This window comes from Ruditapes philippinarum, unplaced genomic scaffold, assembly GCF_026571515.1.
Source record: "Ruditapes philippinarum isolate M1 unplaced genomic scaffold, ASM2657151v2 ctg1874_1_1_1_1, whole genome shotgun sequence".
In the NCBI taxonomy this organism is placed as follows: Eukaryota; Metazoa; Mollusca; class Bivalvia; order Venerida; family Veneridae; genus Ruditapes; species Ruditapes philippinarum.
Genome location: NW_026860657.1, coordinates 55,202 through 68,726, shown reverse-complemented (window position 1 = coordinate 68,726; position 13,525 = coordinate 55,202). Strand labels below are relative to the sequence as shown.

General features: G+C 31.7%; 1 protein-coding gene across 1 annotated transcript; it reads right to left on the bottom strand.

Moving 5' to 3' along the window:
* Window positions 1-1,611: 1,611 nt before the first annotated feature.
* Window positions 1,612-5,247, bottom strand: LOC132712932 (EMILIN-2-like). Its single transcript, XM_060695367.1, has 2 exons — window positions 4,841-5,247; window positions 1,612-3,277 (listed from the first exon to the last, which is right to left on the bottom strand). Exons 1-2 carry the CDS (start codon window positions 5,199-5,201, stop codon window positions 2,850-2,852), a joined length of 789 nt encoding a protein of 262 aa, XP_060551350.1. The 5' UTR covers window positions 5,202-5,247; the 3' UTR covers window positions 1,612-2,849.
* Window positions 5,248-13,525: the final 8,278 nt, after the last annotated feature.

Genomic DNA, 13,525 nt, shown 5'->3' with positions numbered 1-13,525 from the left:
TTTTCGTATCTATAGCATACGTGCAAACATGTCAAAATAGACATTTATTTAACTTGCGCCATCTGTCTTTATTTACTATAAATGAGATACGTAATTTGAATCTTCCAGGGAACTTTAAACATATTAAGCCATCTTTTTTTCATTTTAATATAAATTAAATATCAAACTTGAAGAATTACTTAAAGTTCCGAGGTCGACATATTTTGCGCCAACGAAACTTCCAATACCACCACGGGTTTGTTGTTCCTTGCCATTCATAAAATAAAGATTCGAAGAAGGTTAAACTTTGAATTCATGTTATCAGATAGTAATTTTGTTTTGATGAAGGAGAGATTTGGTTAAATTTTGTCATAATTAAAAAGATATTAATTTCCATAACAATCCTATCATTGATGTTAGGATGACAAGGGATGGTGCGTTTACGTATTTAGAAAATATATCAGTTATTTGCATACCCTAAATACTGTTATTGAAACGCACTCGAAGTAGTTACAGTATTATTTCGTTGCAAACAATGTTCTCGAAATCAAGGAAACACACGAGAACGCACCTTTTTTTTCAGGAAAGCAGGGTCTTTCAAATAGAATTTTTCTATTTGAAAGACCCTGAGGAAAGATACTACGCATATGATAGACTAGGTCTGGTTTGGATTCCGGAAATATGTGTCACCGAAATAAAACAAAATTATGAAGTAACTGATGCTGAATAGTCGCTATTACTCGTTTTATGTGAATTCTAGCCTATAACAGGCGCGCAACTTTCGACAGATATATTATAACAGTTACATTCTTGATAATTTATTTAATTTTGTGACACTGTAGTGTTGCTCTACACTTCATTTTGTCCAGGACAACTGACATAGCAAAATAAAGGTGTCGTCCCAAAATTTATCATATGTGTCCACTCAGTTTCTGTTTTGCTGAATAATAATATGTAAGGCACATTATGCCTCAGAAACATATACGTTTTTTTAATTATAAAAAAGGCCAAACATATATGTTATAATGTTAAAATAATGGTTAAAGAGAAAGTTAGATGCTTGTTACCTGAAGAAAGTAGCGATAAATGTGAAAGGTAGCCAAATGTAAACAAAGTAATATTTGACAATCATACAAAATACTAATTCACTTTAAATTCATTCAGGAAACAGTTAGTTAATAATCATGTATTACACAAACTTTTCTATCTCCAATAGAAATCTTTTTTGATTTGTAAAAATAAACAGAAACTCCTGGAAAAAGAGGGGTTAAACCCCTCGAAACGTTGGAGATAGAAAAGTGTAATAGATAATAACTAATTCACTGTAACTTAAAAAGATTGTTCAGGTAACTGGCCAATGAATAACATTTTGGATACTTTTTCTTTAACCAGGTTTCAAGCTATTTATTATTAAAAATGATAATAGTGCTTTTATAATCTCATTAAGGAGTTTTAAATTATGTGCAAAATAACAAGAGCAGCAATAACGTTGACCCTGTGATCCATGAACATGAAAATATCGAATTGTTCTGGTATCTCAGTTATTCATGTCTATTAGGTGATTGATGTGTTCAATTGATATAAAATATGAAAGACTTCAATGAACGCATCCCGTAAATTTTATAAGTTTACAACAAAGTTTATAATTTTCAAATATATTTTTGCAAGTATTATACTTTAAATAAAATATATGATGAAGGATAATATCTATGATTTTGCCATTTTGCTATTAAACTTTGCTTCGTTTGATCAATGATCACAAATATACCGTTTTATGTCGTCAACTTCTAGTTACTTTAATAACAATTAAACTGAACTTAAAACTTTCTACTATTAACGCACCCATTGTATATTCTGAATGCTTTGGACTTCTAGGTGACGTTTAATAGCGTCTCTTCTCAGTGAATTTTAACAAACATATCACCACGCACTAGCCTATTATATGACCGAGTGAACCGTGTACCGAAATTGTGCTGCTCCTTTAACTTCGGAACACCTCGCCGATTATTCCTTATTAGAGCTTATCCGGTGACAGATGTAAATAGCCGATATGTTGCTATTGTATGCAGAAGCATTTCGACTAATCAGAAATGCTTACGTCTCATCAGTTATATATTAATTTCAAAAGTAAAACATTACGTTATGTAAAAATATAGCAAGCAAAAGCATATGATCATTGAGTCACATGCATCCATGAAAAACTGATTTGTCTGATAGAAACTTTTGACGAGTAATTGTTGTGTGATTCAGAACCTACAGATAGTCGAAATATTTCAACATCAAAAGTCAGATTCTTGGTTACTTTTTGTTTTGGGTCGAAATATTGTTTCTACGTCTATTGCCCTTACATAAAATAGCACAATATATCAACTCGTAGTACTGTATGTTTGACTTACACTACTGAGAGCATTGCATTAATGTATGCAATCACAATCTTGAATTTGTACATGTAATAATTGTCATTATTATATCATTTAACAGACACTGCTAACTTTTCTTCATGAATACAAATATCTGAAATAAGTTTTGCAAGTAAAGCAGATTTACCTCGGCCAAGTATCTTTTGGAACAATACTTCTTGTTTATTATTATGACATATATGATACTATGTTAAAATATTGAAATAGCTTTCTACAGTCTATATTGAGAATTAAGTACCGGAAGAACATATCTTTGATACAATCATATACATTTTAATAAATATGAAGTGTGTATTGTTTCAATACAATACAAAATATTAGACTACCTTTAATTTTAACACACTGTACAGAGAAATAAAACATCTTATTTAATACATGTTCTTGATATCAGTCTAAACCATAATTAAATAAAATGTAACACTTAACATTTTATACATTATGCAACAAATCTTAATTTGTATAAAGTAGACGTCCGGAAAACATGTTCCAGTGATGACCAACGTTTTCGTTTAAAATTTGTCCAGAGCTGCATCTCGTAACCTTTATTATTACTTGATCGTTTTTACGAACAATTGTCACAGCATCATAGTTGTAACATGAAAAATAACTTGTGCTATGTCTGTTTATACGCACTTGTTTAAATGGCTTATCATTGGCCATAAACGCAAAATCGACGTATTTTCCAGGGTAAACACACAACTGCACGCTAAATGTATAAACACCAGCGTAAGGAACTGTAAAAACACCATTTTCTTTGTTGTAAGCACCGCCTTCGTTCAATAAGACCTCTGTGAAGACCATGATAAGTCCCGATGTTAATTCAGTGTCTTTCGGATTCCGTGCAGAAAATAATACAAGCTCTGGTATTCTTACAAAATCTGCAAAAACAATTTAATTTATATTAGTATAAATGTATCTGGTTGTGGTTCTACACATGTGTATTATTTGTTGGTGGCATTTTTAAAATCTCCCACATACATGTATTTTCAAATCATGTTTACTAATACTTTTTAATTATTAGTATATAATACAATACAATATTTAATAAAATCAAGTAACTTCTTCATAAAGACATATCAAAAATAATTTTCAATAGCTGTAGTGAAACAGAAAGCAAATATACATTATTAATATATATAAAAACAAGTGTCGGTCTAAAAACACCAAACTAAAACTACTCTATAGTTAATGTTTCATAGAAAACTCCTCGTCAAAAAGGTTTTTTCTTGTGTGAGTTTCATGTTTAAATGTTGAATTCTGCTAAAGTCGGTGCTAGGGGGCGTGGACGGTAGTTTACACTTGATAACAGGCTCAATCAAACCGAGCCTGTAACATTTTCAAATTTGTTGTTTTGAACTTATATTTCATATGTTCTCTATTTTATGTTTCTTTGATGAGCTGAAGAAAATAAAGCTTGATATTAACTGAGCTTGTTAATTTGTAGACAACACTCCTAATGATCGCTAAATTAGTGTGTATTACAATTGTTGCTACCTCCTGTATTTGCTTGATTTATTAAAAGAATGTTTAACCGATTGCATTCAAATGAGCAAGCCTTCTGTTCTGTTCTATTAATAAAGGACAAGTTACAACGGTCATTCTCGATGTATTACAATCAAGCGTGACTAAAACAATGTCGGGTCCAATAATTTAATGCTCAACGTAGCCTTATTTATATTTTCAAACCTTTAGTTTGATGTAAACAAGGTGACACTGACAATTCTCTGGGATTAAAATGGTCACAGGGAAGCCTATTCTAGAAACTGATGGTCGCTGACAGCATGTGATCGCTATTCGAAGTCATTTATATAGGGGGAATTCGGAATGACCGTTGTTAGCGAGTGACCGCTACTCGAAAATGACCGTTAGGACAACTTAGACTGTGTATACAATGCAGAGGCAGAACGCTGAACAAAACCCATTACAAATACCTTTAAAGGGTATAGAGTTATACATTATGGAAAAAAATACACAGTAACATTATCCTACAGATGATTCTCAACACTATTGAAACAGAGAATGTCTGTGTTATTTAACACACATAAATATTTCATGTAAACAGAATAATATGTTCAGAAAACAACAAAAATATCCTGCAGCTCTTTATAAGGGCTATAATTGTTTAGCAATGATTTCGAGGATGCTTCATTCGCTCTTCAGGAAATATACAAACATATTTCTTCCATATATGTATTTTGGGTGTTTCAGAATTCAAACAATCTTTTTTGCAGATTTATATAGCTTTATACCATTGGCATCTTTCAAGCTTAACTCGTGGCAAGAGACCCTATGTGACTGCACGAAAATTATTTCACAAGTAACCGCCCGAGCTACTGACCTTACGTGACCTATCTGGATATTATGATAGCATTTCTATAGGTCCTAATTTACCGCAAGAGATTTATTAGACAACTGACGTGAAATTGAATTGTAAAGCATACCTTTCAATTCAGAATTCCATTTAGTTTTTTCGTTTTCAAGTTTCGTCATTTCCTCCTGAACCTTAGTTTTCGTTTGTTGGATGACAGCAGCCAGATCAGTAGCACTTTTGTCGGATTTTGCTTGTAAACTCTTCTCCCAGATAATTCTCTCGTTCTGTAAAGTATTAAGAGAGGTCTCTACTTGATTCCGAGAAGTTTCTATTTCTTTCCTCATAGCGTCAACAGAAATTTCCTGTCTAATCATTTTTTCTAACAGTTTTTCCTCATAATGAAACTTCGAACATTGTGGCTCAAAACTACTGCAACTTATTAGAGGGACAATGGCAACAATTATAACAATTATAACACCCAATGAACCCATTATTTTTAATTTTATGCAATAGTACTAGTCAAAATATACTTCTCAAATGTAGACTTATTCTTCTTTGTAAACGTACTTATATTACCTATAAATACATGTGAGATAAAGACAAGAGCTGAGCAAGGAGCAGCGCGCTCCACATTATTTACTTCGTAATAGTGCGAAAAGGGGAGCATAATAACGCAAAACTGATGTTGGAAATATAATCAGAATTACCTGCTCTTTAAAGTAAAGAACTAATGAAGTAAAGTGAATATATCTGAAAGTTTTTGATAAATTAAGTAAAATACAGGTTAATTAAACAATGAATGATTTTTTATGTAGTTTTGCTCTTTAAAAATGCCATTTTAATAATAACTACAATACGTATTACAAGTTTAAAGTGAATATCATATATTCAAGTTGAGAAATTAATCTTATTTAAATGTTTATCCAGGTGAAAGTATAGTTAAAAATTGGATATGTTTAACTTTGCTAACTCTCAGATTTATATTTTACGAGCCTGTATTATTCCTTCACATTTTGATAATTATCAAGCAAACTAAGTTTGAACTGAATAGCTTTCATTGTTAGAAATCTGATATCAAATCATAACTTTATTCAATGACCTTGACCTCTAAGCTTTTCATCTAAACAGATTTGAAAAACTCACTTAAGATGCATCTTTATACAAAGACTCACTTCCTAGGACAATCCACTTAATAACTAGTTTTGTGTTTTGTTATAACATATACAAGTGACCTTGACCTTTGATATATTGACCAGAAAATAGGTGTAACAGATAGAATTGACAAGGTGCATCTCATACATACAAGGTTTTGAGTTACTACGTCAATGCACTTCGATTTAATAGCAAGTTTATGTTTTGTTATTATAGGTCCTTTGACATTATCCTTTGACTTTTTTACCTGTAAGTGTGTGCTGCTGGTAAAACTGTTTAAACATGTTTTAATTTTGTGAATACAGTTAAACCGGTGCTGGGATGTGTGGAATGTAGCTTTCAAGTCATTTTTAAGTACCGTCCAAGAACGAGCTCTTTCAAACTCAGTCTGCAACATTTTCACCTTTGTCGTTCTAGACGTTCTAAGGGACACTTTTTTCTCTATACTATTGTACCAGATATACATGTATGTCCCAGTGACAATGTACCTCAATAGGTGTGGCATGTAAACTCATCAAGGTACTGTTACGCGTAAACTGTTAATGGATTAGCTTAACAAGTATTGAAGTCACTGACCTTTAACTTAATGTTAAATACTGCTTAAGCCGCGTGTTTAGGGGGCGGGGAGGGTTTTTGTTTTCCAGAAACCGACCATAAAACCAAAAAAGACTCAAAAAAATTTCAAACCCCGGGAAAGGGGAAAACTTAATGTTTTTTTAAAACCCAGCAAAAAGAAAAAAACAAAATTTCATTTTATCTGCTGTTTGAATCGTCCCAAAGTTTGGGGGGTTTTACTGTTTATTCCCAAATAAAACGTGAGAAAAAATTAAAAAGCAATAGATCAAAAAAACAGTTTTTTTAAAGAGGTGTTGACAATAAAATTTTGATACCCAAAAACCCTTTTATTTTTTTCAAAATTGTTTTGCTTTAGTTTTTTACCCAAATTTTGGGGGTTTTTTTAAATTTGACCAGGAAAAATTTCCTGTTACCTAGGTAGAAGCACCGTTAAATTTAAAACTCGGGTTTCATTTTAAATTTTCCCTTTTTTTCCCAATTTTGTAACATTGAAAATCTTGTGGTAAAATCTGGTAATGTTTCCCCAGAATTGGTTTTCTCGATTAAAACGTCCTAATTTTCCTTAAGATCTTCCAAGAGTCACAAGAAGTAGCTGTTTGGTAACGTAGTGTGTCTTTTCGCATTTTAAAAAAATAGTTTAATAAATAACCTGAAAGTTGTTAACAATCCGGTTTTAGACAGTTAAGTTGAAATGGGGATTTAATTCAAGATGAAACAAGCAAAAGGTTTAACTTAATTCTTTTTTAAAGGAGAGCAGCGAAGATTTTTTTTTTAAATGCACTAAAGAGGGGCCAGCTGAAGATTTGGTTTGAAAAAAAAACTAAACATATCAAAACCCAAAATCAAAAGTAGGATAAAGGAAATTTGCAAATGGCACGTTTGTGAAAAACAGGAGGGTAAAAAAGCCAATGAATCAAATACTGATAACATCCAGTTTTAAATGTTATTTAATGTTTTGGGGGGTTTTGGGTTTTTTAAATGAAAACACCAGCTATGCGTAATTTCTCGAGATATCAGAGAAAAAAGAAAAAACAAAAAGGGAAAGTTAATTTTAAATTTCTGTTTAAAAGTATTTTTCAATTCAGAAAATTTTTGATCAGTATATTTTGGGGGTATTAAAATTAAATTTTTAACTAATGGTTTTGTGTTTTTTACAATAAAATATCATTTATCGGGTACTTTTCCCCAAAAACATATGTGTTTTTAAAATCAAACTATTCTTTTTCCTTATTTTTTTACAGCAAAAATAAAAAAGGGAGTACTTGAAAAAAAATTTTGGGACGCATATACATCTAACTTTTTTAAAAAAAAAAAAAAAAAAAAAATTTTTTTTTAATTATTAAATTTTTGCTAAAAAAAAGGGAGGTTTGGGGGGAAAAAAAGTTTAGTGAATAAAGGGGGTTGTTTTTAAAAACCAATTTTAAAAATTTCATTGGAAGTGGCAATTTTTTATTTTTTTAAAACCACAACCTAAACGGGGGACCGGTGGCGGATAGGGGTTTAAAAAATTTTTTTTGGGTCTAACCCCTGCAATTTTTTTTTTTTGGGGTTTTCCCCTTTTTCGTCTTTTAATTTATGAAAAGGGCCCTTTATAGTTTTTTATTTAACCCTTACATTATTTTTGGGTTGTCGATGACTTTGGTTTTTTTATTTATAGTTTGGGGTCGTTTATTAAAAAATTAACCCGACCACAAAAAGAGATGGGGAAGTTTTTAACAGGGTGTTTTTTAAATTTCTTTAATTCATTTTTAAAACCTGATAAAATTAGTTTTTAACAGGGAAGAAGAAAAAAAAGTTTTTAAATAAACTTCTTTTCATTTTAATAATTTAAACCCATTGAGGAAAGCCCCCTTTACGTTTTGATCTTTGATGCAAGGTACTCGATTTACGAAAAGTACAAAGTACCTGTAGGGCCACATATAAACTTGATATGTCGTTTCTTTCTACAATATTTTAAATATAAATTTGAGACATCGCCTGAAACACGGAACACCCACAAAAAGTATAAATAAAACATTTAGTACCACAATATCATCATATAATAAAAGTGCAAAAGACATATATTCACTGACTTAAACTACTCAGCCATGGAGGCCCCGTTTCTAAATGTATATCAAGTTGCAGATTGATTGTTATGGTTATGTGGTAAAAAGAATCTGACTTGTTGGACAAAGCGGTTGTTGGGTCGCCGTTTTAATATAACTTGCCTTAACAGATATGGGTTTGGATCATTTCAAGGACTAATTCCGTGTAACTGTGCTTAATGACAAAAAGTAACAGATGAAAAAAAAATGGTTCAGGTAACTGGCTAATGAGTTACTTTTTGGATACTATAAAATTACACCAAAAGTAAAAAAAACATCTGAGTAAACAAAAGGCATTTCTGAGGCTTATTTGGGCCCCTGAATAATTCTTTGACTTGAGTACATATGACAGTATTTACAATATTTTACTTTCAGTTAAGCGACTCCATTGTGGAGACCGTAAAAGGTCTCTCCGTACAAACACCTTATGTTGTTATATTTTATTTTTAAGGAATGGTGTTTTGGTGACACTTTTGTTTGTGTCCCTTGTTGTTTTCTCGTCCACGGTAAGTATCTTCCCCATTGCCTCTACTTTTTATTTCTTTGATTAACCCCCCTCTTCCCCCGGTCTCCTGTCCCCTTCCCCTTTGTGAGCATATTATTCTTTTCTTTGAATTCCTAATCAGTTACAAATTATTTATCATTTAATGATTAACCTGTCCGTGCTCTGCCTTTGCCCTGTCCTGTTTTTTGTTTGGGGTCCGCCTGGGCTCCTTGCCACTGGTTCTTGTTGCTGGGTCATATCGGGGTTGCGTTCATTGAACACCGCCTTTCCTTGTTGATCTTGTTTATCATATTTGACGTTCATTGTTTGTGTTCCCCTCCATCTCCAGTCTGCATAAACTGGTGTTTCTTACATATTTTTACTTCTTGCTGATGACCAAGTATAGCTGATTGCTTGTTGGGAGATTGCGTTCATTGAATGTCCTTTCCTTGTTGATCTATGTTTTGATTTGTTTACATGACTATAATACATATTGTTGTACGATAGTCCTCCCACTTATAAAATGTTTTGAGAGATAAAAAAAGATACTTTTGCAAAATTATACTTAAATTGAACTTCTTGACATCTGCGCGTGCGGCGTGCGGCTTACTATCGATTTACTTAAGCACATTGATTCGCTTCTGATTGTTCAAAAAGATTTAATATGAACTTTTATATATCATTTTGGTAACAATTTATAATGTATCGGCTCCGTTTACTGAGATTGCACAATGTTTCATAAACCTGTATTTTTTTGTACTGAAAATTTGAAAAATTATAAAATTTTTGCAAATGTTCCAATAATAATGTCCAGTGAAAGAAATATAAAAAAATGTGCCAAGGAAGTCCCACTGACAAATTATATGGAAATATAAAATAACAAAGGGAAATTCTTTTAAAATTTGGGTGCACGAAAATTTTCTTTTTTTATATTAAAAATAGGTTGTTCATCCCTAAAATTTAACAAAATTGGCCACCGTTTTTAAAATTTTGCTCAAAACTAATAGTATTAGGGAAAAATCCCAAAGGCCAAATTCGTTTAAATTTTGGTTTTCCAAACCAAAATTCCTTTTTTTCCATTTTACAAAAATTGTTTTTCCGGAATTTAAGCAAGTTCCATCCGGTTTTTTTAAAGGAATTGCCGTTAAAACAAGTTTTTTTTTTGGGATTTACGGAAAGACGGACGGGAAGACGGACAATTCAACGCTTTGCTCCATTTGTGGGAAAAAATAATTTTTAAACACTACAAGAGTGTTAACATCTAAACTTAAAATACAGATACTAAGTTGAACCCTTCAATTCAATAATTTAAAAAAAATATGTTTGATATTGTTTATATATTAGACATATTCCCATAATGTATTTCATATAAGAGCTTTTAAGTTTTTTAAGTTCTTAGTAACACAGAATTTATTCTTTATTTGTCAACAGGACTAGACCGTCTCTAAACAAGAATACTTTAACATCAGTTTGTGTTTGATGTTACTCAGAGACTAACTAACTAAAGAATCATTATTAAACATGGTTTTCCTATAAATGTCCGTTTCACTAGATCAGGATTATTCTCTGTAATGTCAAATTCCTAGAATGCATGTATAACATTATTTAATGAAACGTACACATGACTGTTAACTTAAAGAATTATAAGGAATATGAGTGAGATATAAGCAATATCAAACTTTTCTCTTTTATGTTTTTCTAATAGAAGTGATCATGTATTTTAACTAAGTATATACGAGTATTTATTATACAGAAATTAGCAATTTGTTTATGGTACAATGTTAATAACAAAGAAAAAAACAGTGCAAACGACCTTGTGTATCACGAATTGATACAACTGTCCGTTATTAAAACAATAAAGAACATGTTTTAAAAAAAAAAAAAACCCCTCAAACGTCCATAATGTGGAGGATAAACAAATCTGGGCACACAGACCCCTTGTCAAATTTTTTAAATATAGGGTTCTCCTTGTGACATTATGCCCACTAAGTGTTTAGTGCGTGAGCAGGTGCATTTTCCGAGTACTTTAAAATTTTGAAAAAATATCTTACTTTCGCAAACATACATAAATCAATAGGGCCCAAAACGATTTTTGTAAATATCAAACAGAGTTAACCCCGTAACGTTAAATTTGTTGGGGCCGTCTTTTCTTTTTTGGCATATTTATATTTAAACCCGAAAAATTATAAAGCAAACTGTTTGTCAATCAGCATTATAGCTGTCAATGTTTTAAATATTTAGTCAATTTAACGCAACTTGACAATGAAATATGAGCATAATGCCACTTTACCATAAAACGTTTGAGAACACAATTATGACAAATATTTTAGGAAAGTTATTGCGCATAAGGAAAGGTAGATCTTTTTGTATGTCGGAAATATTTGTTTCAGAAATAAAACAAAATTATTTACTAATTGAGGCTCAGCAGTCCCTATTCTTTGTTTTATTACCATACAAGTAGCGTGCTTGAAAGCCCCCACCACGTGTCCATAAAAATGGGAAAAATTTCAAAATGATTAAGCATAATAACATTCACTTTTCTTAGTATACAGCTTTATATCTGGAGTAAATAGTTCCTCATACTTTTTCACAGTTATGGTGTATTTAATATCTATTACTTGACGGATATATTCTTGAAACAATCATAGTAATTTTGATAAATATGAATGAACTTTTATGGTTGTAGTATAAATAAGAAAAATACTTTAACAAATTAATGATCTACATTTTATAAAAACATCCAACATGATCTATACGTGATATATGTATCGGTGAAAACACAAAATCGTAACATCAAAGGTAAAAAATGTCATTTATGTTTTAAATCATTTTCAAAACAAGTTACACTTTATAACGTGTATAAAGTAGACGACCTGAAAACGCGTTCCACAAATCATCTGGATATTCCGATATTGTTTGTCCAGAGCCGCCCATGAAAAATTACTTGTCGAGAGTTTTTGTATACGCACTCGCTTAAATGGCTTGTCATTGGCTATGAACGCAAAATCAAATGCGCCGGCCTGAGAGACTGTGAAAATATCATGAACCACCTTCATTCAATAAGACTTCCTTGAAACCATGATAAGTCCAGTATTTAATGTTGTATCTTTAGGATTTTGTGCAGAAAATAAGACAATTTCTGGTATTCTCGCAAATTCTGCCAAATAGAAATATAAACATTTATTACCCAAATCACAACATCCATGCACAAGTTTTCCAAGTACAAAATAAAAGAAAAACCACAGTAATATCAAGATAACTGCCGTATGAATACATTTGCGGATGTTGCTAAAGGGCGTGGACAGTAGCTTGCGTTATTCAGTACCGTGCATCAAACCGAGCCTTCAACATTTTTAGTTTAAAACGGCAGGCTCGGTTTGATTGAGATGTCTTTATACGGCGGTTATCATGGAACCTTAAATGAGACACACATAAGAGCCATTACATGTAAAGTATCGTAGTAAAAAGTGAGTGTACTCTAAACGAGTAAACCATGGGCGAAACTAAATAAAATGGAATTTGTAAAGGGGATCAGAGTTTAGTTATAAGGTCATCTTATTTTAGACTTGTGAAATTTAACTTGAAATATTTTACCAGTGTATTTCATTTTAAATTACACTACATTAAGATACGATTAATATATATGTTGAGCAATATCTGTTGAAAACATTTAAAATCCGTGTTACCAAATTATCGGTATCGAAAATTCGTAAAATAGAGAAAACCGGAATCACTAAAGAAGGCCCAACACGACAAAATTGAAAATGTTGCAGGCTTGGTTTGATTGAGCCTGTTCATGGGCGGTACTGGAGAGTGCAAGTTACCGTCAACGCCACCTAGCACCGGCTTAAGCTCAATTCAACATTTAAACACGAAAATGGTAAAATTTTGAATTTAGAAACATCTGCAGATCCGTTCATACGGCGGTTATCATGGAACCTTCAATGTGACACAGTAGTGCCATTCCATGAAAAGCGGCGTATGGTCCCCAAGTAAAAGAATGCGTGTGCTCTAAACGATGGGCGGAACTAAATAAAATGGAATTTTGAAAGGGGATCTGAGGTTATGTAACAGATGTTACTTAATAAATACTTATTCATTTTATATTTCATTGATCAATACAGATACTGTGACTTCATTATTGTCATACCTGGCAGTTGAAATATTTTTTAATGATTTATTAACTTACCAAATGGTATGATGCTAAAATAATGTAATCAATTGTTAATAATTGTTCTGTAAAAATCCGAACCTTTTAATTTTGAAACAAAATTTTCCTTTTCACTTTCAAGAGTCTTAATTCCTCTTGGACTTTTGCTTTAGTTTCTTTTACAATATCTGCTATGTCTTTGGCACTCTTCAGCTGTGGCTAGTAAATTTTTCTCCCAAAAAATTCTTTCTTCCTGAAGATTATCAAGATAGGTCGTTATTTTGTTCCGCGATATTTCTATTTCTTTCTTCATAGCTTCAACGGAAATCTCCTGTCTTATCATCTTTTCTAACAATTTCTCCTCGTAAT

Bases quoted from the DNA above. Each gene is read 5' to 3' on its own strand.
- LOC132712932 (XM_060695367.1), bottom strand. From the start codon at position 5,201: ATGGGTTCATTGGGTGTTATAATTGTTATAATTGTTGCCATTGTCCCT. The intron at 3,278-4,840 runs GTATGCTTTACA...TTGTTTTTGCAG, and splicing joins ATGGAATTCTGAATTGAAAG to ATTTTGTAAGAATACCAGAG.